At 47.2% G+C, this 27,936-nt stretch overlaps 11 protein-coding genes across 11 annotated transcripts, besides 3 other annotated features; 7 read left to right on the top strand and 4 right to left on the bottom strand.

Moving 5' to 3' along the window:
* Nucleotides 1-87: 87 nt before the first annotated feature.
* Nucleotides 88-1,964, bottom strand: N7500_004072 (uncharacterized protein; the record flags this gene model as incomplete). Its single annotated transcript, XM_056675218.1, has 6 exons — nucleotides 88-299; nucleotides 365-442; nucleotides 496-601; nucleotides 1,039-1,193; nucleotides 1,253-1,279; nucleotides 1,817-1,964. 6 exons carry the CDS (start codon nucleotides 1,962-1,964, stop codon nucleotides 88-90), a joined length of 726 nt encoding a protein of 241 aa, XP_056535743.1.
* Nucleotides 1,965-3,055: 1,091 nt separating this feature from the next.
* On the top strand, nucleotides 3,056-3,685 carry N7500_004071 (uncharacterized protein; the record flags this gene model as incomplete). Its single annotated transcript, XM_056675217.1, has 1 exon — nucleotides 3,056-3,685. The coding sequence occupies one exon, from the start codon at nucleotides 3,056-3,058 to the stop codon at nucleotides 3,683-3,685; it is 630 nt and encodes a 209-aa protein (XP_056535742.1).
* Nucleotides 3,686-4,320: 635 nt separating this feature from the next.
* On the top strand, nucleotides 4,321-5,942 carry N7500_004070 (Zn(II)2Cys6 transcription factor; the record flags this gene model as incomplete). The annotated part of the gene is made up of 3 exons (XM_056675216.1): nucleotides 4,321-4,654; nucleotides 4,709-5,192; nucleotides 5,246-5,942. The coding sequence occupies 3 exons, from the start codon at nucleotides 4,321-4,323 to the stop codon at nucleotides 5,940-5,942; spliced, it is 1,515 nt and encodes a 504-aa protein (XP_056535741.1).
* Nucleotides 5,943-7,945: 2,003 nt separating this feature from the next.
* Nucleotides 7,946-8,744, top strand: N7500_004069 (uncharacterized protein; the record flags this gene model as incomplete). The annotated part of the gene is made up of 2 exons (XM_056675215.1): nucleotides 7,946-8,165; nucleotides 8,230-8,744. The coding sequence occupies 2 exons, from the start codon at nucleotides 7,946-7,948 to the stop codon at nucleotides 8,742-8,744; spliced, it is 735 nt and encodes a 244-aa protein (XP_056535740.1).
* A 571-nt stretch (nucleotides 8,745-9,315) lies between these two features.
* Nucleotides 9,316-11,380, bottom strand: N7500_004068 (uncharacterized protein; the record flags this gene model as incomplete). The annotated part of the gene is made up of 5 exons (XM_056675214.1): nucleotides 9,316-9,914; nucleotides 10,001-10,193; nucleotides 10,251-10,952; nucleotides 11,009-11,245; nucleotides 11,300-11,380. The coding sequence occupies 5 exons, from the start codon at nucleotides 11,378-11,380 to the stop codon at nucleotides 9,316-9,318; spliced, it is 1,812 nt and encodes a 603-aa protein (XP_056535739.1).
* Nucleotides 11,381-12,304: 924 nt separating this feature from the next.
* Nucleotides 12,305-13,405, top strand: N7500_004067 (uncharacterized protein; the record flags this gene model as incomplete). The annotated part of the gene is made up of 1 exon (XM_056675213.1): nucleotides 12,305-13,405. One exon carries the CDS (start codon nucleotides 12,305-12,307, stop codon nucleotides 13,403-13,405), a length of 1,101 nt encoding a protein of 366 aa, XP_056535738.1.
* A 1,993-nt stretch (nucleotides 13,406-15,398) lies between these two features.
* Nucleotides 15,399-15,604: a sequence feature (Protein overlapping with rRNA (N7500_004066, KAJ5171283.1) was converted to a misc_feature.).
* Nucleotides 15,605-15,783: 179 nt separating this feature from the next.
* Nucleotides 15,784-15,936: a sequence feature (Protein overlapping with rRNA (N7500_004066, KAJ5171283.1) was converted to a misc_feature.).
* An 81-nt stretch (nucleotides 15,937-16,017) lies between these two features.
* Nucleotides 16,018-16,288: a sequence feature (Protein overlapping with rRNA (N7500_004066, KAJ5171283.1) was converted to a misc_feature.).
* A 414-nt stretch (nucleotides 16,289-16,702) lies between these two features.
* Nucleotides 16,703-18,504, top strand: N7500_004065 (CAZyme family CE10; the record flags this gene model as incomplete). The annotated part of the gene is made up of 6 exons (XM_056675211.1): nucleotides 16,703-16,915; nucleotides 16,992-16,996; nucleotides 17,053-17,240; nucleotides 17,294-17,880; nucleotides 17,947-18,349; nucleotides 18,401-18,504. 6 exons carry the CDS (start codon nucleotides 16,703-16,705, stop codon nucleotides 18,502-18,504), a joined length of 1,500 nt encoding a protein of 499 aa, XP_056535736.1.
* Nucleotides 18,505-19,011: 507 nt separating this feature from the next.
* On the bottom strand, nucleotides 19,012-20,025 carry N7500_004064 (alpha/beta hydrolase; the record flags this gene model as incomplete). Its single annotated transcript, XM_056675210.1, has 1 exon — nucleotides 19,012-20,025. One exon carries the CDS (start codon nucleotides 20,023-20,025, stop codon nucleotides 19,012-19,014), a length of 1,014 nt encoding a protein of 337 aa, XP_056535735.1.
* A 598-nt stretch (nucleotides 20,026-20,623) lies between these two features.
* On the top strand, nucleotides 20,624-23,526 carry erdS (aspartyl-tRNA synthetase, cytoplasmic; the record flags this gene model as incomplete). The annotated part of the gene is made up of 2 exons (XM_056675209.1): nucleotides 20,624-22,360; nucleotides 22,405-23,526. 2 exons carry the CDS (start codon nucleotides 20,624-20,626, stop codon nucleotides 23,524-23,526), a joined length of 2,859 nt encoding a protein of 952 aa, XP_056535734.1.
* Nucleotides 23,527-24,364: 838 nt separating this feature from the next.
* N7500_004062 (uncharacterized protein) lies at nucleotides 24,365-25,217 on the bottom strand (the record flags this gene model as incomplete). Its single annotated transcript, XM_056675208.1, has 2 exons — nucleotides 24,365-24,826; nucleotides 24,918-25,217. The coding sequence occupies 2 exons, from the start codon at nucleotides 25,215-25,217 to the stop codon at nucleotides 24,365-24,367; spliced, it is 762 nt and encodes a 253-aa protein (XP_056535733.1).
* A 711-nt stretch (nucleotides 25,218-25,928) lies between these two features.
* Nucleotides 25,929-27,841, top strand: N7500_004061 (tubulin alpha chain). The gene is made up of 6 exons (XM_056675207.1): nucleotides 25,929-26,014; nucleotides 26,097-26,137; nucleotides 26,198-26,224; nucleotides 26,339-26,414; nucleotides 26,516-27,470; nucleotides 27,531-27,841. The coding sequence occupies exons 1-6, from the start codon at nucleotides 25,990-25,992 to the stop codon at nucleotides 27,757-27,759; spliced, it is 1,353 nt and encodes a 450-aa protein (XP_056535732.1). The 5' UTR covers nucleotides 25,929-25,989; the 3' UTR covers nucleotides 27,760-27,841.
* The last annotated feature ends 95 nt before the right edge of the window (nucleotides 27,842-27,936 follow it).

The following is a 27,936-nucleotide window of genomic DNA, read 5'->3' as shown; positions in this document are numbered from 1 at the left end:
TCACAGCTCTGGCCTAATCCAGTCGAGATGTTTGAGGCACTGCAACCGCACGGATGATACTAGTGACACAGACACTATTCATCCCGGTCATTCCCACAGATTAGATAATTGGCCAGCCCAAAGGGAAGAAGTTGATCGATATTGAGCCCAAGAGGCAGGGGAGAAGTACACCGGGTAGATATCTTCGGTATCATCTAGACTTCGCATCACGGATAATCGTAAGTTCTCTTTGGCCTTGAGCAGAATCTCGGAAGACGATTCCACGTCCATGAAACCAATGTATCGACAAACTCGGTGGTCTGATAAGATTTAGTATTGGCCATGAATTCTCATTTTTAAAGGAGGGAGGGAGCTTTAAACGAACATTGTCCACGAATCAAAACAACTGCCCAAAGTGCTTCCAATCGAGCATCGACAATAGGCGCAAAATATGCGAGCATACCTATCATATTCATCAGTAAGTCGCTACTTTCCAATAATAAAAGTCGCACCTACGATCATATTTGTCGACGGCATCTCGCTTTGTGTAGTCAGTAGGCCGTGAATTGACTTTGAACACGGCCCAGCGAAATCTTTCGGACTCATAGACGTCCAAAAGCTTCTGTTACAGATCAATTCTGGACATCATACTCTTTTTGTCCCCTTCTTCACTCTCGGCTTTCGGCTGGACCCTATTGAATTTGATCTTTGTTGTCTGCTGTGTGGGTGTATGCTTCTGAAAATCAAATGGTACACCATGCAGAATGTCATTATGGGGAGGATCAACTTCATCGACCAATCCCTCCAGCCAATGGGTAATAATTTTCTATACCAATGTTCGTATGGCGAAATAAGCCTCCATGCCTTCAACTTATGCCATACCTGATCTGGGGCGAGGGATTTATTCAACAGACTGTCAGCTGAGGAAGAAGGAACCAATTGATCCACCACCGCAGTATAAGCGGTGGAAACTTGATACACTATTAGAAGAAATTTCATTCCATAATGTTGATTTCATCAACTAAACATGCTCCATGAGAATTTGAGCCAGGCACATACCTTCTGACCATTCGGACCTCCTATTATATGTGACAGCGGGAGCATGTCATCCGCGAGCTGAAACTCCGGCTCCGTGATAGTCTGACGCTTGAGTTGCTGGATATCTTGACTATTACTGCCTTCATAGACGTAGGTCCCCTTACCAAGCAGACGGGCTGGCTGGGTGAATGTTAGCCACTCCGAAGATATAGTTGTCCTGTTAATCACCACATACAAATTCCACCCGAAAAAGCCCAGTCTCCTATGGTAGAGATCACGAGGTTAGTCAGGTACAAGACACGGTCTCATTGCAGGCAAATTAATCCCTGGCCATAAAGCTCGTTGAGCTTCTTGTAGTTTTTCCCGAGAATAGTTCACACTATCCAGTTTCTCCGCGGTTGATGTGTTTCTTTTTTAGTGTGGCGCGCACAGGGCAGCTGAACTTGAAAAGAGTTCAAATCCTCACAAGCATGGATACGAAAAGCGAGGCCATAGTTCTCGGCTCATAGATTCCCCATATGGAATAGTTGGCAGCCGTGGCGTGGGCTAGTTTCCATCGCTTGCGATACCCTCACGAACTCTGGAGTGAATGCAATCACCTCAGATGTAGAGTCTCGGCGACAATCCAAGCCAGGATAATTTCAACGCATCTGTTAATTTGAAACTTACCAGTGAAGACTAGTAATCTTGGAACACATGTTGACACCAAGACGGAATTATCTCTATATACAACTCAAACTCGGTGGCTTGCTGCCTGATTCGGTTCTACATTCCAAGGTTGCCCTAATCCTTTACATACTCAGAGCTTCTATGATGCATTCGGCTGTGGTTCGGTAGAGTCTGCAGCCATACTGCACCCCGCCCGGGAGGGCCGTCCAGTGCAGGAACTCCTGCCCTGCCAGAACCCACCAGTTGACCTGGGCATTCCCATATCTGTTCAATTTCATTATTGATACAGATTTACGCGCTACGTCTAACACGGATTATTCAAGCAAAGAGGTCAATAACTCAATCTTCAGGCATAGCCTATAGATATGTGGTATAATGTTACATTTAGAGGATCGGTTATTAAGTGACATCTGGAATTTATGACCCCTCCTGTTCAGCACACACGAGTTATTGTAAAATATTTCTTTTTGATGTGACTATATTTTGAGTTAGTTAAATCCTGTTTCTACATCTTAGCGAACGGCTCTCGCCAAAGCTTGCCGTCTGGACGAACCGCTCGAGCTGCAAGATACGAAAACGGTTTGTGCAGCCGACGTGATAAGAAAGTCAAAGAATCATGCGGCCCCCTGACTGCACATCAATCACTCCGTCAAGACACTTCCCCGCAACCACTTCTCTGCAGAGAAATGCAGGTGTAGTTGGGACGAACCTATCACCCCATAGCCTGCGTGTTCGTGGCGCTCCCCCTAAACTTAATTTCGCGCTGATCAATGCATACACATGTTTGCCAGGAGTTGACCGAGACCAAATATGCTATCACGAACGTGATTGTTCCTGGGAACAGTCAGATTTTATCCAGATATCTCAACCGATAGGACATAACTTCACGGCGGACCTCCATAAGATCGATCGTGAGAATGTTCCACCAAAATAGGCGAGAGATGAAAGCCACTCAGCCTTCAAGGCCCCGAAAGCTGCTCACACAGATCCCTCTTAGTCACTTGTGGGCTGTTGGGTGTTGGGTGTTGGCTGAACTATTGTAGGATTGCGAAAGATAAACACTCAGCCCAGGTGGGTGCATGTGTCTACATTTCAGCTAAAACACCACAGACACATCTGTCACGGTCCGGGTGCGCAAATAGGCTAGAGGGCCCGGGGTTGATGAATATAAATATTTTGCTAGATGCCCTTTGCTGATGTCGCTTTTCTCGTCCTCATAGTCCTTCAAGAACTTGGAATCCATTCAAACCTGCTTTCACATTATCACCTCTTACTACCTTCTCTTCAATCACTTACATCCACAAATCTCCAATCTGACACGGAGCTTCCTTCACCCTCTGAAGCCTTAACTCTTTGCAACTTATCAGCAATGGATGACAAGATCAAGCATCAAGTCACCCCGGGCGTCTTTGTCCCCTACACCGACGAGGAACATGCCGAAGCCCGTCCTGCTCCCGCCTGGTTTTACCAACCCAGCCAGCAGCGTCAATCAAAGCTGTACCGCATATTTTACGTCACCCTTGTCGCGATCGCATTGTGCTCCGCTGGATTTGCTGTGGGTCGGTACGCCATGCAGAACAGCCCGAAAATAGTCATCGATTCCACAACTGCGGAACCAATGTACCCTCTATCGGAGTCGACCGCCGACAATGCAACTCTTGCATTGGTGGAGCACTGGCAGCTATTTGGCTTCACGGACACCGCGTGCACGAAGGGTGTCAGGTCTATTGATGTGGGAGATGGCCCCCAAGGATGTACTGTTGGGGGAGACAAAATGAACGGTGTCCAGTCTTTCCGATTTGTTGGCTTACAAGAACGTCCCGACACCGGAGTTTGCATTTATGGCGGTGCAAGCTGTGGGCGTAATAATGCCTATACCTCGGAATCGAAGAGGAGTCCTCAGTGTGTCACGTTGCCCCGACCAGGTGCTGCAACTCGGTTCCTGGTTCAGGCCCTCAACAATCCTGGTGGTGGGAGAAAGTCGTGCCCTTCGGCCTGACCTCGATTATGGTGAGAGGCGCCCCAGGAGAAGATCCAAATTTTGAATGGGGGGTTCTTTTGAGTCCTCGTTGAGAGATGCTTTGCGAATCAATTGACAGGGAGTAGGGGATTCAGGTGGAAATGGGATATCCAACTCTTCCACCTTCAGGGTTGCTTATAGTATCTTTAGTTTATTCGGAATATATTTCATAGTTTCCTTGATTGCTGGAGACATGTTTGTCAATAGAATTTGAAAATTCGATTCGTAGTGAGATCTCCCCTCCCCTAATACTCCATGTGTATGTCTACTTCTCGTAAATTTGGTCTTTTCACAATGGTCGTGAACCAAGGTATGGATGGGTGACCACCAGCGAATCCTCACTGCTGTATGTTTTTGTTACATTTTTTGTCATGTAACAAAATTCTGAATTATTGCTTAAAGCCGAAGAAGGTGTGTGATCGCTTTCTTATTCATCACATTTTGCCCACCCTCCTGCCTAGGTGGGAGATCTATGTGCAAACAAACAAGACAAACACCGTGCCTGTATTCTACCCGTCATCGTAGTCGAATATCCGCCTTCTGTGACGAGATTCTCCCGAAATTCTGCAACTTCTGGAAAAGCACAGACGATCATTCTACGGGTTGTGCACACAATGCGTCCAGCATGCTGGACATGCCGCAAACGCACCATTCAATGTGACCGAAGCGACAACCCTTGCTCCAAATGCAAGAAAGCTGGACTAGAATGTTTCGAAACTAGACCGCTGCGATGGGTCAAAGGTGTGGCAATCCGGGGTAAAATGCGCGGACATGCCCTCGAAGAAAACTACAAAGTCGCCAATCGAAAAACACATCTGAAGCTCAACCCAGAATCGATCTCGCCCTGCGTTCAAAAGTCTTTGGCGCTCACCCGTCCTCCCCCGTTCGCGTTGCAAGACCCTTCCACAAAGGGCCTTGATTGGTCATCGAGGTTCTATCTTGATTATTGTAAGTTCCTGGCGACATAGATTCTGTCGTGGGTAGGCTAATACCAGCAATGAGATAACATACGCATCGCCAAGTTGTTCATTCTATATGACAGCCCGAGCAATCCGTTTCGGAGCTTACTCGCGTATGCAGTAGATAATCCAACGTTGGAGATGAGTATAATGGCTGTTGCTGCGCGACACTTCGCCAATTCGGCGAGGTCATTCAATCAGACCGATGATACTTTGTCGCCTCGATTTATCAATGCCAATGTGGATGCCCTCCACTTCAAGAAGCGAGCTATCAAGACATTATCATCATCCTTGTCCCAACCGGAGCTTTTGCAGAAAGATGCGATCATGGCAACTATTCTACTTTTGATTTTTCTCGACATACTCGAGTCTGGCATCGACGGATGGAAATGTCATCTTCATGGGGCAGAAGGCCTTGTCAGGATATCTCAATCGATGCTATTGCCTGACGCCAATCAAATCAGTACCAGCGATTCTGGAGGGACAGTAGAGGGAATGAGGCGATTTGTCGCCCGACAATTTTCACTGTACGCTTCTTCCTTCATATCTTCCGATGTATACAATGTGCTGATCACAGCAGTGTATCAACTATCGGCGGTGCGCTCTCGAGTTCAAAGTCCACGCTTCAATCGTGTATCAATCTTGATGAAGACAAATATCAAGAGTCAATTTTTCGAAGTTTTCTCGGGTGCCCTGCCTTTCTCCTTCAGGCTATCCGTTATTTCTCTGACCAAAGGCATGCAATCCAGACTTCGCGGATGCACGACAATGCCTTCATTCAGGAGCGTATACGAGAAACCCAGAATATGCTCCATTTGACGGCAGATTTTGATTGTGTGGAGTGGGCGTCCAACTCCTTGCAATTGAAAGATCTCCAAACAGTGGACATTGAGAAGCTGTCCCTTCTTTCGGAATCATACAGAACTACCACATTGGTCTATGGGAACCAAGTCCTTAGTGCTTTGATGACATCAACCGGGACAGTGACACCTGATTATCATGGATTGGTGCGGCAATTACTTGACGTGATTGACGCCCTCAAATGTGAAGACGCTCTGTTTAAGTGCTTACTGTGGCCAACCTTCATTGCCGGCCTTGAATGCCAGAACGAGAGTGAGCGACAGCAGGTTATGCGGTATCTAAAGAGGCTTTGGGATTTGACCTGCTGTTTAAATCTAATCAGTGCTTCAACAATTTTACAGGGCCATTGGAGGCAAAAGAACATTGATACCAATTCAGTGCCCGACTTTATAGGACAAGGCTGGTTGCTTGTCTGATTTTCCTTATTGATTCCCTGATAATCCGATCGTCTTACACGACTGAGCTTTGGCATGACTGAACGCGTGAGTTTTTCTAGCTTCCGATGAATTGAGATTACAGGCGGTGACAATCAAGCAAATCGTTGGGTTAAATGTACTAAAGGCAATACAGATAAGCATTTCGCCTCTTATGCACATGCTGTTCCCGTGGATGTGCCTAGCCTCCTGTGCAACCAGGGTCTCTCTTCCAAACGGAATCAACTGCAACATTCTTCTCACGGATAGGGGTTTCAAGAATGGAGATTGCACGTCGAAACAGCACACGCGTTTCCCACAGAGGAATCTCAAATAGAAGTGTGTCGTCGCATAACCCATGTTCCAAAAGGGAAAATCCAGATGATGCGGACACGTCACCGAATTCACCAGCCAACGCCATGAGAGAGGCCATCTGCCACATTAAAGTTCGCTGAACAATTCAAGATATATCATAACTCCAAGGCAGCATAAACGATGTTCGGAAGGTTCCTTCGAAATTGTCAGCTTCAGACTTCATCGCCTTGAATCCATACACTTACGTTGGCAAAGAGGCCAGGAAGAAGAAAAATTCAGAGAACACCAAACTTTAAGCATGATGTTAGGCGAGTGATTGGACGGTACGGTAGACATTGGGCACTAACTTGATTGATAGGTGCGAATACACTAAAATATTCGGATGTTTTACCGCCGTAGGACTCCACAATACTTAACGAAGGCATCAGCATCATTCCGTAGCCACCATTATAAAACCTTTTAGGGGCGTGGGAGAATGTCATTATTGATGCGCAATGGAAATCGGTAAGCTACCGAATGCGGCGAGTATAGTGTACGAGAAAGTGTTGCGCTTTACCATCTCCCATTGCGCAGATATGAGGCCTGATCCTGCTGAGAAGCACAGGTTTCCTATGAACACAGACTGGTTGGAGACGCCACGAAAGCCCATCAGTGAAAGCGAAAGGGTCATCAAGGTAGTTACAAAGCAACCGAATCATAGAGGGCTCTTAAAAACAGTCAGTCCATCTGGTACGTGTACATTCAAGGCGCATACATGTAGGTATGGCAGAATTGAGGGTTGGTACATACTGGATCGGCGAATTGACTGCTAGCGATGTTGAATAGGACCTCTGTTGAGAGAATGCCCGAAAAAAGGTTATCGCTCTGAAGCTTTCAAATAGCATAAATCCGTATAACAATTGCGAGACCTTGACGGTAGGAATTTATATTGGGGTCTTGTTCTTATATAATTGATCATCTGCATGACCCTTATCCTCATCTCCCGAAAGGCCACAAGCTTTGGTTTCCTAATACGGCTACTGAAGCTTATTAACAGACAGACTGCCCAGGTGCTGACTTTTTGATGTTTAATATATCCCCAGAAGGTTGGTAAATGTTATCACGTGTATTGGTATAGTCCAGAAGTGGGAGAAGCCTGGAGTAATATTTTCGCACGCCATAATAGACTTACTTAAAAATTTAGATTGGTGAAATCGAGGGCGCCACAAGCTATCCACAAGCTATAACTTCCTAGACTGGCGACATCAGCTTATTGATTGATTGCCGGACCCCATGGATAAAAGTAATTGCGTCATGGTTTGGGGGAAGCATTTCGAAGATATCTTATTGGTCAATCCTCCGGAGTATGGAGCCGGCAGCAATGGTATCATTGGTCCTCCACGCCTTCATTGACCCACCAATGACAACTTCCTAAACGAGTAAGTCTGGTTGCGCGACTTCAGCGACTCTTGCAAGGCAACGTCCGTATATTCTGGACTTGCTTGTAAATCACGGATCAGGGACATTATGGTAGTGGGATGAATATTTAAATACTTTATTCCCCCTCTTTAAATCAATTCCTCTTTGCTTTCAAGAACATCTTCAATACTAAAGTGAACTGCTTTCTACTTCTCTTCGGAAAACTTCTACTCAGAACTTTGCTTTTATTTACCGAATTTCTCTCTCTCTCTCTCTCTCTCTCTCTCTCTAAAATGTGCAACCAGGAAATCGCTGCCAACGGCTGGACCGCCATGCCCGCCAACGCGGGCGCCATCTTTGGTGACCAGCCTTTCATCAATAAGCCGGGCCCTCTCCCTCTGAATGAGATCAAGTTCCCCTTTGATGATCCTTCAGTTGCAAACACCCTGGAGTACGCAAAGGAGATCCTTCATGCTGAGACCTTTAACCATTCCATGCGAGTCTACTTCTATGGTAAGTTCACAAATCAAACACATAGCCCTAACATCTTCAATATCTTGGTCTAAACTCCATTCAGGAATGGCTATCACAAAGCAGCAGTTCCCCGAGAAATTCGCAACCTTGAATCCTACTACATGGGCCTTGACCTGCCTGCTCCATGATCTCGGCACTGCTGAAGAGAACCTGACCGCTACCCGTATGTCTTTTGACATCTACGGTGGTATTAAGGCCATGCATGTACTCAAGGACTTCGGCGCCACCGCAGATCAGGCCGAGGCCGCTGCCGAAGCCATCATCCGCCACGAGGACATGGGCGTCGACGGTACTATCACCTACCTCGGGCAGCTCATCCAGCTGGCCACTACCTACGATAACACTGGCATCCACCCTCATGTTTGCAACTTCGGCGAGCTGATTCATGAATCCACCCGCACTGAGATCAACGAGACCTACCCTCGCATAAAGTGGTGCACTTTCTTTTCTACCACCATCCGCAAGGAGGAGAGCATCAAGCCCTGGTGTCACTCGACTCACCTGGTCAACTTTGACAATGAGATCGAAGCCAACACTCTCATGAAGAAATGGGAGTAAGCATTAATCGGACTCTATGTTGCGTTTTGGTTGGCTCTCTCTTCCTCATCGACAATACGAGTTTCTCGCCCAGCCAGCATTCTGCTTGTTGCAGACGCACAGCCTCTTTTGTCAGCTCTCCTTAACGCAGTCGTCTAATGACCATCATCTCCACTCCTATAATAAAAGGCAATATCTACAATGAGCTTCTTGCCAATAAGAAATACGCAGCTGCTTTTCCGATGAAGAGTCTATAAAGTGTGATAGAATTAATTGCTAGGAAGTTGTCGTTGCAAGAGACGTGAGGCATCAGAAGAGGTTACTCGCTTATGTGAAGGATATGCCTGGGCGCACATTCCCCCACTCGGCCAAAAGACCATTATATCAGAGCCCATGCTCTGATATGCCCAGGACCAATATATATATCAAACCATCATTACATGAATGCTTTATCCATGACATAGCCCCGGTACAAATTTTTATTCTTTCATCACCCCTGAAAGTAGAATAGTAGACATCAAACGTCTAATATCATTGGTAATTGAAAGAGTGAAAAAGAATATCCCCAGTATTAGTGACGCAGAGAGAAAGTCTATCTTAATGACGAGCGAGGACGACTCCCCACGAAACGCATGATAATGATGCATACCAGGTAACAAGAAGCTACCACAATAACCCCAGCCCAATTGGTAAGCCAAGGATAGGATAGCGGTCCAAAAATGAGGTATTCCGTAGCAACCTTTCGCGCCAAGGTCATAATGATAGGGAGAAGCGTACTCAGCCCTGTGATAAGAACAACAGCAATAAGAAGGAGCTTCCGAGCCCAGCAGGGTATTTGAGGAATAAAAGAAACATCCGCTTCGATCATCAATGACAAAAGCATCAGTGCAAAGAAATTGGGTATGATCAGGATGATCGGCATCCTAATTTGCACGATTGCTGATATCATTGCCCAAGATACCGTTTTAAAAGCAAAAATGACCAAAGCAATGACCATGAGTGCCGTATATGTCAATGCCGTACCAAGAACTTCTGTGTGTTTATTCCAGTCACTATCAGGGTCTTCTGGGTCTGTACGAATGTCGGTCCCTGCGTATGATGAGGACGGCAAGGCTGAATTCGACTGGGCGGATAGGTCATGAAGGGGTATGGATACGGAGGAATGAGTATCAGATTTGTTGTGTGTCTCATCTGTCACAAAGCTTTATTAGTTCCTGCTATAATCTCTCATAGATGTCTGAAATGATAGCTCGATCTGTGGGACAGAGTAATCGTACCTTGCCCGAACGCTTCAACAAACGTAATAAGAGGCACAATCAAGAGGAAAACAGCCACAACCTGACCAAAACCCCATTGGCTATTGTCATTTTCGGAGACCGTGAAGGCTTCAAAAAACATTTCATGGGTGACTTGTAGTAAAGTCATCAAACGCATTATACCCCATGAAAAAGCGACCAGCAGCCAGAGAACCTGATGAGAAACAATATCAGAATGGTGAGGAGATCAAGCGTGTTTTGAAAAGCTTACCTCTAATAGCATAGAGGACCATAGATCCATAAGCAGACGGGTCGATAGAAATAGTGCCAATAATGGTCTATAAATGAGACCTCGCCTCAGACCGGGGATATGGTGTTTAGGGCAACACCATAAGTAAACAACACGCAAAAGACGTCGTACATAAGCGCTGATCTGGAATCTCACATTTTGAATGAATCCCACAGATAGCACCCGATACAGTTTCATCACGCGAAAGACGAATCCCAATACAATCAGCAGCATTGAGACTATCATGGAAATATAGCCCACACTAAAAAAAAGAACATCTGGGTTATCGTACAACCCTATGGTAACATCATAAGCCTGGATGCCCATGTGACAGATGGCAGGGTGCTGGATTGTGTTCGATTCGGTCAAGATAGCAACTTCTAGGACAGAACTCTTTCCATAGATCAAAGCCCACCAGTATGTACTGGTGAAGGATAAAGCTACTATGAGCATCATGGCAAGACATGCCATTGCTATCACACGAAACGTGCGCTCCAAAGAATGATTGCGGAGGTGACCTCGCAAGAATGTCAAACAGGCCAGGTGTGTTATACTGGAAAACCACGCCAAATCAACTATTGCCAGCCAATGATAGGATTGGAGTCCTTGACGAAGTTGGACAAAGCCACTAATGAGAATTGAGAAGCCGGTCACAAGCTGGGTATCACTCATTGCGACTATACACTAAGGGCATTTGTCAGTCTCCATTGGGCAGAAGAACAATCAATGAGAACATATACCTTGATAAAGCTCCGTTCCAACTTATCTTTGGGGAATCTCAAATTTCCCATGCAATATCGGGGAATGTAACGCACTGCCCGAAGAAATATAGTATCCACTGGATTCCCACGGATGGATGATGTTGAAGAAGCTCCGTTCTTTTCAACGTGATCTAAGCTTGGATCGTGAATGGCCAAAAAGTACACTAGGATGAGAAGCACTGCAATCCCAGAAGTCGCGATATAGCCGATAATGACCTGGAACATGGATCAGTTCCTACAAGCCTTCCCACAAATATATTTTGAACATACCCCTTGACCAGTGATATCGGGGTTCTCTGATATTTTTTTGGGCCATGGCGCATGGCACTTGTAAGGAGCATCTGATGCCATATGTCTTGTCTTACTTGGTAAGAAGGCGAGCCTCTTTCTTGGTGAGACCACCCGAGCTCATAAAGTATACCCGGCGCGGAACAATTTCAGCGACAAATGGCGTGTAGTATAGCCTCGGTAATGAACGTTGAGAATGTCAATCAACCTTTCTAGCTTGGATAACTTGACCACTTGGGGATATGTGAGTGGAAAGTGAAATCGCAAACGCCAGAAGACAGTGATGAGCCTGGCACGTGATGAAGGCTGTGCATGAATGCAAGCTGGGAGGTTTGGTGCATCGCCCCTAACCATGCGCATGTAGATAATCAGCCGCCTTGGGCTTTGCCAAGCAATTTCCAAAAATAAAGAGAAGGCTTCGTATAGCAGGATTGTACAAGTATAAGAGATCCTAAAATCGATATTGCAATTATTAGTCATTTACGTAGACTAATTGTCGGATGCCATAGGCATCCAGGCATATAGATCAAACATGTTTGATATGCCATCATGTTTGGCAGTATAAATAGGATCTCAGTATCCTATTCATACTTGCTTTCGCTTCTTTCTCTCTCTCTTAGTCTTGCTTCTAGATAGAGAATATCATCATCTTCTCTGTCATCCCTTAGTAATATAATTAAGATTTTTATCTCTCCGATTTCTCAAATAGCCGGTGTAAATTGGAGGGATAGATTCGGATCGGTTAAATGAGGTTGCACTGTACAATCAGGAGCTGGAGTGGGCCCTGGAAATCCAATGAAGAGCCACAATATCTCGTTTCTGGAAGATCTGGTTGCCCAAGCTTCCCGTCTCAACCCCGCCCGCTCCCAATTAATGTCCACATTTATCCAAAACAAACTTCCCTCCACGATGTTTTATCTTTAAAATCCCCACAAGCTTTTCGAACAGCGATCCTAGACCAAATTTCCAATATATACTGAGTTCGTCATGGTATGCTCTCCCCCTCTATCCCATGACGATTACACGGTTGGGTGGATCTGTGCCCTACCGCTGGAAATGGCAGCCGCGCAAATGCTCATGGATGAAGTCCACGAAGACTTGCCTGTGCAGCCGAACGACCATAATGCATATACTCTAGGAAGCATTGGGAGACACAATGTGGTGATTGCATGCCTGCCTGATGGTCAATACGGCATTACATCTGCTACCGCAGTTGCCATGCAATTATTATCAAGCTTCCGATCTATTCAATTTGGTCTGATGGTTGGGATTGGAGGAGGGATACCAAATAAAGAGGTGGATATCCGCTTAGGTGACGTTGTGGTCAGTAAGCCAACAAATACACATGGCGGAGTGGTGCAATTTGATTATGGTAAAGCGCTGAGTGGCGGCAAGTTCCAGCGAACAGGCATGCTCAGCCATCCACCACAGATCCTCCTGACTGCGCTCGCCAAATTGCAAGCAAACCATATCACAGGCTGGAGAAAATTCATGAATTTCCTCACCGAGATTAAACGCAAAGCACCTCAAGAGTCCTCGAGTTTAACCCGCCCAACTCAGAAGGATCATCTATTTCTTGCCGATTACGACCATGTCGATATCAGCTCCAAGAATTGTGACGTCTGTGACAAGACCAAGTCTCTTTCCCGGCCTTCTCGAGATCCAGATCAGCCCATGATTCACTATGGACTGATCGCATCTGCCAATATAGTGGTCAAAGACAGTCAACTACGGGATCAGATAGGTCATGAAATGGGTGCATATTGCGTGGAGATGGAGGCTGCGGGGCTCATGAATAATTATCCATGTCTGGTTATTCGTGGAATATGCGACTATGCCGACTCTCATAAGAATAAGGAATGGCAGGGCTATGCCGCCGCCACCGCTGCGGCATATGCAAAGGAGCTTCTTTCAGTGACCTCAGTTGCTCATATTGACCGAATACCACCGGTGCATTTACCTGTGCCTGGTCTGGGTACGTATAGCTCATTTGTATCATCTGTTGAGCAAAGCATAATAATCTTCTCTAGGTTCGAGAAACCCTATTCCTTCACAGCCCAACCCACCAGTAGTGATCAACCAGAGTGAGCTAGGGGGAATCTACCTAGGTACGATCAGGGGCGATGAGATAATCCCAGGGCTAATACAACAACCTGACTATTGGAGGAGAGAGATCAATGCACTCATAAGGCGGCTACTCTCAATTCATCCCACTTGGTGGGTAACACGGCGGGAGGAAGCAGCGCAGGTCATGAATGATTTCTTCGCTCGCAATAGGCTCACTTTTAGAGTCAACCTGACTCCAACGAGGAGTCAACGGCCAGCCTACTCTGCACCTGATCGCCAGTATCTAAATGCACTGTTTTATCATAATTTAGGGTGGATCAATTGGAACAAAGATGAAGGCTGTCTTGCTATCAACATAGGTATACTCAACCTGTGGTCTATCCTTGAGTTTCTAGATAGAAATTGATTGACGAAGGTCCAAATTTGCAAATTTGATTGCTAAGAGACGTTTATAATTGCATTTGTGAAGTATCGTCATGGGTTCAGGCATCGTCGAGGCAGTTGAGGGAATTGACCATTTGGTTCAGGGTCGCCACATCCCATGCTCTTTATGAAGCGATCGAGAAGTATAGAGTGCGACCCTGATTCCCCGTAGTACCATGATGAAATTACTCAGAGGCGTAGAAAGATATCTGGACGTGATGTCTCAGAGCAGATACATGCTGTGTGTCATGACACGATTCTTCAGAGTTAATTGAAATTACCATTTAAATATAAAAAGAAAACCCGCGAACATTAAATAGATTAGTACTAGAGAGGGATTATAGAAACATGTTCTTTAGGGTTGCTACGTAGCTACAATCGTCCTTAAGAATATGGGTTTTACAAGGAGTATATGCTCTGGAAAACTGTATTGAAATACGTGGAGAAGGGAGAAAGCTATCTAGGTATAGAGACTATGATATGCTAGGAGTAACCCAGAGGACACATGATCTCTGACACCCCCCCCACTGAGATTCTGTAAGGATCGCATGGTTTCTATTAGATAGTACTAGCCGTAGGATAACGTAGTCGGTAAGAGAGCTACGCACCCTAACTAATATATTGATTTCATATTTAAATATCTTAGCCAAAACTCCATTAAATTAAATACACTAAAATGATTTATCTAGTAGGGCATCTATTGAATTTATGCCCTATACCTCTACACCCACTATACCTTACTAGGGCCTATATATATAGTTCTAAAGCCGGTGCATTATATATACTAGCACTTGGGGGGGGTAGATATTTAAAGCTAGATATTAAGCTTAGAAATCACTTAGTTAGGTATAAAGGATAAAGGGTACTAAACTAGCTACTCTTAAGCTATTTTTAGTAGTCTCTAATTTAAAAGCTTTAATTTATATAAAAGGGTACACTTTAAGTGTAAAGGATAAAGGTCCTTTCAATTCTGATATTCAGTCATCTATCTAACCCTAACCCTGACCCTCCACGACCTACAGCGACCCTTAGATATATAAATTTTAAGCGCTAAGCCTAATTAAGGTAGATAAAACTACTTATATTTCTTAATAAAATATAGTTATTTATATCTATTTTATCTTATAAAATAGGTAGGCTAGCCCTTAGAATATAACTAGTAGGTCCTAGAGGATAATATAATAAATATACTAAAAATGGTAGTAAGATATAAGAAAACTAAGAAAGATAAGACTAGTTAATATTAGGTTACTAAACTAAACCTAGAATAGTACTAAAAATTGAATATTATAAATATTTATCTAGACTATCTTACTATATTGTTCTAGTTTTAGATTGGTCAAACAGCACAATTGAAATATAATTAAGGTTATTCTTTGTTATGATTAGAAAAAAGTCACATATAGGCGTAAGGGGTTATATAGTTTGAGGTCAAGTTGTCTAGACAGCTCAAGAACCTTGGAAATCCATCTCATCGGGATTATGTAATCAGTATCCATCTTCAATAAGAGTGACACTAGTCCTGAATAGGTATAGAGCCGGATATAATCACTGACATTCCAAGTGGTTACTCATTTGGGCTACCTCCGGACTATAAAGAGGTTGGTTGTTCTGAGGTGGTAATCACATTTAATCTGACAGCAAGCACATACGACCATAGGGTGTGGAAAACAGGGCTTCCCGTCCGCTCAGCCGTACTTAAGCCACACGCCGGTGAGTTAGTAGTTGGGTGGGTGACCACCAGCGAATCCTCACTGTTGTATGTTTTTCGCTTTTTTTTAAATTTGTTTTGGACATCTATTCGTATTTATCAGATTTTCAGCAGTACCTGTATGTAAGTGGTGTTTCATCAACTGAGAGATGACTGTTTTACAAAAGTTTACTTATATTTCTCTGATATTGAGAAATTTCCCCTAGGGATGTGTTGGCTTCATTCTATCAACTGTCTAGGTGGTGAGTCATGTAGAAGGACTGACACGACGGTCTATCTATGCGGCGATGACGGCCAGAAGAAACTTTCTCACGCGTTAGCGAGACTGTATGATAGATGCTCGGAGGTAAAAGGAGACAATAAGACCTTTCATGAAGCCAAGAGCAATCTTCTACGGAAGATGGGCAACGAAGAACCACTTTTCGGACGGTGAGGATTTGAACAAGCAGTAGATACCATCAATATCACTGCATGCATATCTTGAGAGCTCCATGTATACTCTCTCCCATATCCTCTTCTCGCCTGCCATAACCATGCACCACGGTTAGGGAGCCGGAAGTCAGCGTGTTGACTAATATCTTCACGTTCGCGCCAAAACACAGATCTTCTTCCAACTTACCTAAATTGACACCAGCTGTTGTTATGGTCGACGCCACAAGGGCGAGGACAAAAGGAAAGTCATCCCAGCCGAACTCCTTCCGATAAAATCTTGTTGCCAGCCGAATGACCCCAAGAGTGGCCGCAGTGGGTATCATTACCAGCGCGATCATGAAGAGTACATGGTCCCTATCGGGAATATCATCGATTGTTTAACACCGTATTTTGGATCACATTCTCAGATCAAATAGGCGAATAAAATCGGAAGGACCATTGCCTATATGCATACAATAAGTATAGGGGCAAGAAGGGGAACGTTTTGCCCGCTCGTTTATAAAATAGAGATCGAGATGGTTGGGTCATTGCTTGGCAATTGGGGGCCAAAGGGGTGGACATGAGACAGCGGAGCTATAATTAAACCACCAGCACCAGGAAGACATATAGCTTGGCTTGTACGGAGTATATACTTGGTCCAGGCTATGCTAGACTCACTCGGCCCCATTGCTATATTACATAGATGCGTCACATCTCCCACATTCTGTATTTACTTTTGTTTCTCCTGTTCAAGGGGTATATTCGCGGCCACCATGAGGGTAACTTGGCTGGCCTTCGCGGCAGTTGCCGCAGCACGAGTTGCCCTCATCGGGTCGAATGGATTTATTCAGGGCCATGAGGCATCGAAAAATCCGGGGGTCACAGAATGGCTAGGGGTTCCGTACGCGCAACCGCCAGTCGACCAATTGCGATTCGCACCGCCCCAGCCCTACACGCCCAATGGCGCTCACGTCGCGTCAGAATATGTATGTTCTCATCTTGCCCCTTAATCCCGCTATAATTTGCAAAGATTCGGGAGGTTCTGACAATGGCATAATTCAGGGGAAGTGAGTACCATCTGGGGCGAAACTGTTCTTGCATTCTCGATTAACGGAAATGCCAGAGACTGCATGTACTCTGTTTCGAAGCTGGTCGACTATCCCGACAAAACTCCGCAATTTGATAGCATCTTTGAGGCTTTCGGGGCTATTAACAACCACACTCAAAGTGAAGATTGTTTGACTCTGAATGTTTGGTCAAAGTCAGACTCAAATCAGCTCAAGCCGGTCTATGTCAATTTTTACGGTGGTAGTAGGTTTTTGGTCCTTGTTTCATTTGCCTCATATTTCTGATCCGTCATATAGGATGGACAAGTGGCACGACGAATACACCTTTTTATTATGGAGGCAGATTTGCTGATGCAGAGGATATTGTCGTTGTGACGGTCAACTACCGTATGAATATCTTCGGGTTTCCGGGCCTGCCTGGAACCCCGCCTAACCTTGGTCTGCTGGATCAGCGTTTGGCTGTTGAATGGCTGAAGCGAAATATCCGCGGGTTCGGAGGCGATCCAGACCGCATTACTATATCTGGCCAGTCCTGCGGAAGTGCTTCGGTTGATTATTGGGCATATGCCTACCAGTCCGAACCCTTAGTTGCCGGTCTTATTTCGCATTCTGGCACAGCCATCAGCTTCCCAACAAATAATAGGACAACCGCAGCAAAGCATTGGTATACTGTGTCTGACCAATTAGGCTGCGGGTCTTCGGGGGATGTCCTGCCGTGTATGAGAAAACAGAATGCGAGCGCTATTCTCGCCGCTGCTAGTGCAGTGAAGGTCTCAAACACAAATCCTGCGAGAAAATCCCCGGCTTTTCAACCCACTGTGGACAACGTAACGGTGTTTGGAAATTACAGTCTTCTTTCAGAGCAAGGGAAATTTGCTCGTATAGTGAGTGACATCTCAAACATACCTGGCCAGTTGTTGTAGCTGCTAAGCAACACCTTTTCCAAACAGCCCTATTTAGTCGGCCACAACGCCAACGAAGCGGGATTCTACAAGATTTCAAGCTACGCCCAGGGGTCGAAGTTGACAGACCAGCAGTGGGACGACTTCAATATGCAGACATTCTTCTGTCCATCTAATCTCGAAGCAGCACACCGAAGCCGGCATCATACACCAGTTTGGCGATTCCAATACAATGCGGATTGGGAGAATACCCGCCTTTACCCCACTAGTGGGGCATATCATGGCGTCGAGTTTAACATGCTTTTTGGAGAATCTGCTGAGATTAGTGGGATTGCTGAGTCTGATGCGCAGCGTCGGCTGCAGGTTGAGATGCGTTCCGCGTGGGGTTCATTCATCACTAATCCCCAAGGCGGGTTAAAAGCCCTGGGATGGGCAAGTTATAATCCTGAAGGTAAGTACGCACAAATTCTATCGAGATAATCTCACCGCTGATATTCTTCAGCTCCGACGCTCGCTGAAATCGGTTTTGATAATCATCCTAGGGTGTCTTTTGTAGACACAAAAGACTCTGCTCAGCGTTGTGCAGCTTTGCTGGCGCAAATATGAGTCAGCTCAATAATACTAAGGATGTCTCTAGGTTGTTTTTATGTCATGTACTCCGTATTCATTATTCCATAGAAGCCTGGAATGATCCATTGGACGCCAAGATATAAGCATTAAAACGGGAAGGGAAGTTCCGAATGACATATGATTGCCCCGTACTTTTTCTTCGGACATCGGCGTATCCAGTCCCGAGGTCCGTTCCGAGGTCTCCAGGGCCTCGGCCTCAGCGTCCGCTTATTAAGTTTGATTTTGTGCCAGGTGGAGCCGAGGTACGGAGTATATGTTTCAAATAGTAACGATTCCAGTCAATACAATCCGATAAGCCAGCTACGGGTACTGCTGCACCATATCTATTCTGTAAGTATACACTGTGACTAGGCTCATAAAGTGACAGTAGGATAGATATATCAAACGCTATGTACAGCAAACGCCGTGAATGCTAGTGGTTCCAACGCCAAAGTCCCACAGTGGTAACAAACTAAGAATGATACACAAGGTTAAACAAATCGATCACCGGTCAAAGATAGCCTTCATATCTGCACAGGCATCACGGTATAAAACGTCCACGCTCTTTTGATCACGCCACGGATTGGGTGACTTATCCCACGCATGTCGGGCTCTCTCGATGAGCATAGCACGGGGGCGTTTACCCAGGCTTTCTAAGCGGCGAACAAAAGCTTGGCCCTCCTTCATCAGCATGTCCCATTCGCAGATGAAGAAGAACACGTCGCGAGGAAGAGCCTCCGAAAGGATACGGTCAGATGCGTGGACTGGAGAGGCATACGGGGAGGCACGTTCGGCCAAATCAGGAAGATAGGCCTCATCAAAGAGGGTGGTAAAAAATTTAGGGAGAGTCTTATCCGGCATCAGACTCATAGCACGTCGGTGGTCGCGGGATTCTTCAAAGTCGAGGATCGGGTACCAGCAGAACAAAGCAACGATGTTGAGATCGCTGACCTGATTGAGTAGATTTTGTGTGGAGTCGGCTCGACCCATGTGTTCCTTTACTTCCGTAGAAATTCGGCTACGCAACCGCAAGGGCACCGTGACGGCAAGATTGCCGCCTGCCGAGAACCCGCTCAGCGCCACGCGACTCACGTCTAACCCGAGTTCGCCGGCATGTGTTGCCAGATATAGAAGCGCCTCAACTCCATCGTCTACCGCCGCGGGGAATGGGTGCTCCGGGGCTCGTCGGTAGCTGACACTGACCATCACGGCCCCGACATTGTCCAGCACTATCTTGGCCCAGCGAGAATCATCCGTAGCGGCGCCAAGCGTGAAACCACCACCGTGAAAATTGACGGCGACGGGGAAGCGATGGCCTAACCTTCGCTGTTCATGATAATTTGGTGGACAGTAGAAGTGGAGGACAACGGGATGACAATGGGAGTCGGAGTTAATGGTGCGGGTGAATAACGGTCGGGGAGGTCGGGGAGGGCCGATCTCGTGCAGGAACATGCCGATGCGCATCAGAAACCGCCAAAAGATGGCCTGCACATAGAGCCACCAACGAGACGAGGCCATTATGCAATCAAAAAAACAACGTTCGTCCTACTGATCTAGCATGCGCTTCGGAGTGACCCGGAAGCCGAGGATGATAAGAGGGGGTCAGACCGGAAGACCGTAAGACCGCAACACGGCAAAACCGCAAGAATGGTGAAATAACTGAGATTGGAAGAGGGAAAAAAACAAAGATAGAGGGGGAATTAACGATAGCCTGGAGAAAGAGAGACAAATTGTCGGAGTAATATCTAGGTAGTAATTGATACAACGTAAGATGCGAAGCAATGGCCAGTTTTGCAGGGCTCCATACCAAGGAAATCAGGGTTCCTTGGTATTGGATGATGTCATCACCTCTTCTGGCCCTGTCCCAATTGACAATATTTATTGACCTGAATTCTCTTGTCCTTCTATGTACCTAGTTATCTATAATCAGGTTTATCTATTCTTCTGATAACATATAACAGTGGCAGTTCCTGTTTTGACGTCGATCTTCTCATAGGGTTTCCAAGATTTGAAACAACTGGATCGCCCATTCCGGGCCACCCTCCCCCACCTCTCCCTTATATCTACAAACTCCTTTCTCTTTTTCCTTTTTTGTCCTTCCCCATAAACTTACACCATGTCTATTAAACGCGCCCTCTCCAAGGCCATCAGAGGACACTTAGGAGGCGATGATGACGCCTCCGGTTCTAACGTTCGCTCTGCCCTGCCACCCAAAGTTCGTACCGCCCAATCTCGGTCCGGTTCTCCCTCCGCATCCCCTCGTCGCAGCATTCTAGGCAGCTTCCTACGTGATAAGAATGAGTATATCTCTTCATCTGACGATGTCTCCGACGACTCTTCTACCGGTGCCTTGAGTAAAAACCAACAAAAGCGGTTGGTGCGCCAGCAACGTCGAAGCGAGCGCAGTCGTCTCAGCGAAGAGATGTTCTCTGAGACCGACCACCGCCGCAAGGAAGAAGAGATCGCAAAAGCCGCAGCCGAGGAAACGGCAGATATGAAAGCACGGTATGGTGAGCTGCCCTTGATGCAGTCGGCTACTCGATCAGGAGAATTGCGCACTCGGCTCGATGACATAAGTCTTGCCATGGAAGGGCAGCAAGTGTTTTTCACTGCACGACTGCACGTCATCCGTCGTATGAGTGCCAAGTTAGTGTTCCTGGTGTTCCGCCAGCAGCTAGGTACCTTCCAGGGTGTCTTGCATGAGCGACCAGGGATATCGTCTATCGCCATGGTTCAGTGGGTCGAGCACCTGCGGGTGGGCTCTTTTGTCACGGTCCGCGGCACTGTACAAAAACCTGAGGTTCCAGTGATGGGCTGCTCAATTCATGATGTTGAGCTGGCCATTGACTCGGTTCACCTCCAGGTTCGCCGCGAGGAACCGGTCCCCTTTAGCGTCTACGAGGCAGAGATCCGGACTAACGAAGAAGACAAGGCCGAGGGCCGCCGCAACCATATTCCTGACCGCACACGTTTGGCCAACCGAATTCTTGACCTTCGCACAGCCACCTCGCAATCCATCTTCCGTATTCAGTCCGCGACCTGTAATCTTTTCCGTTCTGCCCTTGATGACCGCGAATTCATCGAAATACATACCCCAAAGCTGCAAGGCGCAGCTACCGAGTCTGGAGCAAGTGTGTTCCAGGTCAACTATTTCGGCCGCCCTGCATTCCTCGCCCAGTCTCCTCAATTGGCGAAGCAGATGGCTATTGCTGCAGATTTCGGCCGTGTCTACGAGATTGGTGCTGTTTTCCGTGCCGAAAACTCAAATACCCACCGTCATCTTACAGAATATACTGGACTGGACATCGAGATGGCTATTGAAGAACACTACCATGAGATGCTAGAGACTCTTGATGCTGTGATTAAGAATATTCTCAAGGGTATCTACACCAAGTACCGACGTGAGATTGAGCTTGTCAAGTACCAGTTCCCATCCGAAGATGTCGTGTGGCTTGAACAGACGCCAATCATTCGTTTTACCGACGGTATCAAGATGCTGAATGACTCGGGCTGGTTGAATGAAGACGGCGAGCCGCTACCTATCGATGAAGACCTAGGTACCCGTGATGAGATTCGTCTGGGTGAGCTTGTCAAGGAGCAGTATGGCACCGATTACTACGTGCTTGACAAATTCCCCCGCGGTGCACGTCCCTTTTATACGATGCCCGACGCTGAAGACGACAAGTACACCAACTCATTTGACATGTTTATTCGTGGGCAAGAGATTGTCTCGGGCGGTCAACGTATCCACGATCCCCACATGCTCGAGGAAAACATGCGTCGTGTGGGCATCAACCCGGATGATATGGAAGAGTATCTTGAAGGCTTCCGCTGGGGAGCCCCCCTCACGCAGGTGCAGGAGTCGGCCTGGAACGTATCGTAATGCTTATCCTCAAGCTGGGAAATATCCGGCTGACCTCATTGTTCCATCGTGACCCCAAGAGTCTACCAGCGAAGCATGTCTCCGAACAGCTCCGGCACCCAGAATCATCGACCATTGATCCGCCGTGGCATCATGAGCACAAAGCACGGGCAGCTACAGACAATAGTGAGCTACAGCCTCTAGAACATCTGGTGGCCAACTACGGTGATGCCACATCAACCTCCTGGTTTGATGAACGCTTCAAGATCTGGCGTGACATGACCACTGGTGCAGCCGTCGCCTACGTGCCCAGCTCCAGCAACTACGCAATCATTCCCGGTAATCCGGCTTGTGATCCCAAGCAGTACACACGCACAATTACACAATTCTTGCAGTGGCTACGCCGCGACACCAAGTTCAAGCCTGTGTGGATCCTCTGCTCGCCTGAGGTTGAGACAATCCTTGGCGAGCGACTAGGCTGGCGCAGTTTGTCCTGTATTGCCGAAGAGCGTGTTGACCCATCGCGCAACCAGGCGGCTTCTGATGGCGAGATTGCACGCAAGTTGCGTCGCGCCGAAAGTGAGGGCATCAAGCTGGTCTCCATGAATCAAGGCGAGATGGTACCAGACGACATCCGCCAGAAGATCGATGAGCGTATCGGCGAGTGGCTGTCTAACCGCAAGGGCACACAAGTTCACCTGTCCCAGATCCGCCCATGGTGCGACTCCGAGCATCGTTGGTACTTCTATGCTCTAGACAAGGACGGTGGCGTCTGCGCCTTCGTCGCTTTGGCTATGCTATCTCCTGCTCATGGTATGCAAGTCAAGTACAGTCTTGACTTCCCCGGCGCGCCCAACGGTGTCATCGAATACATTGTCACGCACGCAATCCAGACCGCCGCTCAGAGCGGTGTCAAGGGCCTCACGTTTGGCGCTGGCGCCACTTCCCAGCTTACTGCTGGCCACAACATGTACGGAACCAAGGTCAAGATGCTGGAGCGTACCTACGAAGCCCTCGCTAAGCAGTTCCATCTTGTGCGTAAGAGTGAATTCCGTGCTAAACTTGGCGCCACTGAGGACCCTCTGTACATCTCCTATCCGTCCCACGGCCTGGGCTCTAAGGGTATCCGCGCCATCCTAAACTTCTTTGAAGATTAAGATCAAGCTACATTATTTGTTTCAATGGCTGAGCCATTCATGGAGCTACGATTTAATGGGAGTTTTGTGCGATATTGTTGTTTGATCTAGATGGTAGCGCGTGGGCTTCTATTGAATCGACTGGCACACATGCCAATCAGATTCTGGGACACCCGTGGACGCATAGAGAGATAAAAGATTAGAGAGAGGGAAGGCGAGACTTTGCTGACGCATATTCTGCGACATGAGCTCTTGGTGCTTATTTTGCTTTTGACTCTCTTATCGCTGTTAACTCTCATATACTGCCCATAGCTTTGTTTTGTTTTTATTCCCCATTACCGTTGCTCATCCTGTATCTAGCACCTTCGGAGCCATGTACCTGATTCTGCGGCTTCGGCGTTTAATTGATATTGTCTTGCTATTCAAATTCTGCCCTCTACATCTTATCTCCATCATCAGCATTATTTGCTCGGGTCCATGATTCCACATTGGCTAGACAACTTTGCTCTTGGAACCAATAACCTCTTGTGTAGAGTCCTTGTAGTAGAAGTTTGATATGAGCCAAATATTGAAATGAGCATGATGTTTACTCGTCATAAGTCTGATAACATCAATTCCGCATTAGTGAACTTAATTAGATCATTTTCAATCCACTAACGTTCCTTGTCATTGATGTGTATTATACCTAATATGTGGGTATCGTGAGTAACTTCCAGAGGGGGGGAGTGTATGAGTAGTTGCCACAAAACTATCTTAAGACCTCCACAGAGCAACGAATAAATATGTCCCAATACTTTTTTTCGTCAGTCTATATTTGTTTAATCGTACATCTCCAACAAACATAAGAATCGAAGCATCCCTATTTCTTCTTCAACTCCTCCAAAACGCTTTGCCTCCTAGCATCATTCACGGCCCTCCCAACCTCCTTCACAACCCAATTCCCCAGTACCACCGCGAGAGCAGTAACAAGTACAATCCACCCAGCAGTCGGCACCAACGAGCGCGGGAACACATTGAACAGGAATGGGTCAAGAATCAAATCTACCGCCACGGGTGGAACATTCTGCATCAATGCTTGGTCTGTGCTGAAATAATCTGCTGCAGCTTGTACATGCAGAAACAGGACGGAGTCACTGGTCGGCGCAGGGTCGAGTGGATCTTCGCGCCTGTGCGGACTGACGCGGCGCGGGATGGCATTTACTTGGAGACTTGTGTCTAGGGTTTCGAGTCGGGCTGCTGCGTACGCGCTAAAGGAAGACAACAGACTTTTGTCTTCAATTTCTTTTGGCACATAGGTCGCGAGGGTGAATGTTGTTGGTTGCTAAGGGGTGTTAGTCATTTGGTATTGTAAATAAGGAAATAGAGAGAGAGGCATAGATGAGTGTAGAGAAGGAATTGATAGATGATCTTACTGTGGCTAGCCAGCACACTCGTACTTCATACCGCTGGCCTGGGTTCAAGTTTTCAAGGAAGAACCACGAGTCCGTACCGCCAGGCATGGCAGTTGTTGGAAATGAGGCATTGAGGCGAGTGCGCACCACGGGCCTCTGTGGTGATAGGCGCTCCAAACCTAGGTCGTCGAGATCTGGCTCCTCGGAGGGAACGGTTACAGGTGCTGGTGCTAGGAAGATGGTTTTTTCCACGTTTGCTTGCGCCACTGCTGTAAAGAGGGGGAGCATGAGGCCCAGAGTGGGAAGGAGTTTGATATGCATGATCAGAGGAGTTGATGCTCTGTTGTACAATATAGGCAGATTTTTTGGAGTGATGTTTTAAGAGATGTTTTATTCTCGGCTCATGACGAGATTCAGGCAATTCACAGTGATAGTGCTAGAGTTCAATTAGTATTGACTATGCAATATGTTCACTGAGGAAAGTATATACAGTACCGAGGTGTGTGTCTTAGTACTTTGATATGGCCGAATGGTGGTTCGAGGGGGTCTTCCGCGAGTGGATCCGAACTGACCGAGTATTCGATAGCTCCAAGACCGGCCAGCACTGTCAACACCCCTTAAGCAATTTAACCCCCTAGACACTCCTAGACACACTTGGCAAAGCCACAGATTTCAAAATTACCCAGATAGTCATCTAATGAAATACATTCTTTTTTTAATACTCCCGTTCTTCGATCATAAGTTCATCACGTGCCATCACGAGATCACTACGAGGCGGTCAGTAACCGCTGCTCCTCACCGGGAAAGAGCCAATCAAAAGGCCCAACGCGACCCAACGAACGGATCAACAACGAAGTTCCCCCTGTACAGCACAGACGTCTCCTCCTCCACAACATTTCTGGTCTCTGTTTTCCTTTCCATCTTCTCGTCCATTCCTCCATTCTTCAGGTACGAAGACTACCCCCGCCCCCTTCCATCGTGCATTTCTGTGTCAACCTGAATCTAACCGAGTTTCAGACCGCCGCGTTTGTTGTTTGGGTTCCCGTTTTCCCCTCCTGATTTTTTAGCCTGAAAAAACATCGACTCGATCACAATGAGAGAGATCATTAGTTTGAACGGTATGTCAACATCTTCCATCTATTCTGCTCGTCAGAATTGAGATAATATTCTCGGACGCGCTGACATGAATGTTCTCTACAGTCGGCCAGGCCGGTTGCCAGATCGCCAACTCCTGCTGGGAGGTAAATACCCGCATCCATTGAGGGACAAAATATCGGTAAACTGACAGCATTGATTAATAGCTTTACTGTCTGGAGCACGGTATCCAGGTATGTTGAAATCCTATTCAAACTCGTGGTGGCGCCCAATCTTGACTCGGGCACCCGTCGTACCCCCTATTTTCTCGCCGGAAGGTAAACTCCCACGACTAACATGGATGATAGCCCGATGGATTCCTCACTGAGGAGCGCAAGAAGGCCGACCCTGACCACGGATTCAGCACTTTCTTCTCTGAGACTGGTATGCAAAAACTGATTTTTTTTTTCAATCGTGTTCCCCCGCCTTGATGTGCGAAATTCCAAAACATGGCTTCCTAACATTATTTCTCCCTCACTTCATAGGCCAGGGCAAGTACGTTCCCCGTACCATCTACGCCGATCTGGAGCCCAATGTTGTCGATGAGGTCCGCACCGGTACCTACCGCTCGCTTTTCCACCCCGAACAGATGATCACCGGTAAGGAGGATGCTTCCAACAACTACGCCCGTGGTCACTACACCGTGGGTAAGGAGATGATCGATGAGGTCCTTGACCGTGTTCGTCGTGTTGCCGATGCTTGTGCTGGTCTCCAAGGTTTCTTGGTCTTCCACTCCTTCGGTGGTGGTACCGGTTCCGGTTTCGGTGCTCTCCTGATGGAGCGTTTGTCTGTTGACTACGGCAAGAAGTCCAAGCTGGAGTTCTGTGTCTACCCTGCTCCCCAGAACGCTACCGCCGTCGTTGAGCCATACAACTCCATCCTCACCACTCACACCACCCTGGAGCACTCCGACTGCTCCTTCATGGTCGACAACGAGGCTATCTACGACATCTGCCGCCGCAACCTCGGCATTGAGCGCCCCAGCTACGAGAACCTGAACCGCCTGATCGCTCAGGTCGTTTCCTCCATCACTGCTTCCCTGCGCTTCGACGGTTCCCTTAACGTCGACCTCAATGAGTTCCAGACCAACTTGGTGCCTTACCCCCGTATCCACTTCCCTCTGGTCGCCTACTCTCCCATTATCTCCGCCGACAAGGCCGCCCACGAGGCTCACTCTGTTACCGAGATCACCTCCAACTGCTTCGAGCCCCACAACCAGATGGTCAAGTGTGACCCCCGCAACGGCAAGTACATGGCCACCTGTCTGCTCTACCGTGGTGATGTCGTCCCCAAGGACGCCCACGGTGCCGTGGCCACCCTCAAGACCAAGCGCACCATCCAGTTCGTCGACTGGTGCCCTACTGGCTTCAAGCTTGGTATCTGCTACCAGCCTCCTCAGCAGGTCCCCAACGGCGATCTCGCCAACCTCAGCCGCGCCGTGTAAGTTTTTCTTCTGACTCCTTTGACCTGGTTACAACTTTGGTACTAATTATGATGTAGCTGCATGCTGTCCAACACTACCGCTATCGCCGAGGCCTGGTCCGCTCTCGACCACAAGTTCGATCTCATGTACTCCAAGCGTGCCTTCGTTCACTGGTACGTTGGTGAGGGTATGGAGGAGGGTGAGTTCTCCGAGGCTCGCGAGGATCTTGCTGCTCTTGAGCGTGATTACGAGGAGGTTGCCTCCGACTCCATCGAGGGTGATGAGGAGTTGGAGCCCGAGTACTAGATTAGCCATGTTTTGTGACCGGTCTTCGTGACTCTTGGTTGTTTCACTTCTACGGGTTGGCTTGGGGACCAACGCCGAGTCTAGAAGTTCGGTCTTCATGCGTCTATCGGGCTTGTTGCAAATAGAAGGGAACATAAGTTTTGCTGCCAATGATTTCTGGCTTTGTTGTTCGATATA

Source organism: Penicillium coprophilum, assembly GCF_028826855.1.
Source record: "Penicillium coprophilum strain IBT 35676 chromosome Unknown utg000002l_segment0_segment1, whole genome shotgun sequence".
NCBI lineage: Eukaryota > Fungi > Ascomycota > Eurotiomycetes > Eurotiales > Aspergillaceae > Penicillium > Penicillium coprophilum.
The sequence above is the reverse complement of the archived record's forward strand: the minus strand, read 5'-3'. Positions and strand labels throughout refer to the sequence as shown.

Excerpts from the sequence above, each read along its gene's own strand:
- N7500_004061 (XM_056675207.1), top strand. The coding sequence starts at position 25,990 with ATGAGAGAGATCATTAGTTTGAACG. Across the intron at positions 26,015-26,096 it reads AGAGATCATTAGTTTGAACG|TCGGCCAGGCCGGTTGCCAG; the intron begins GTATGTCAACAT and ends TGTTCTCTACAG. Across the intron at positions 26,415-26,515 it reads CACTTTCTTCTCTGAGACTG|GCCAGGGCAAGTACGTTCCC; the intron begins GTATGCAAAAAC and ends CTCACTTCATAG.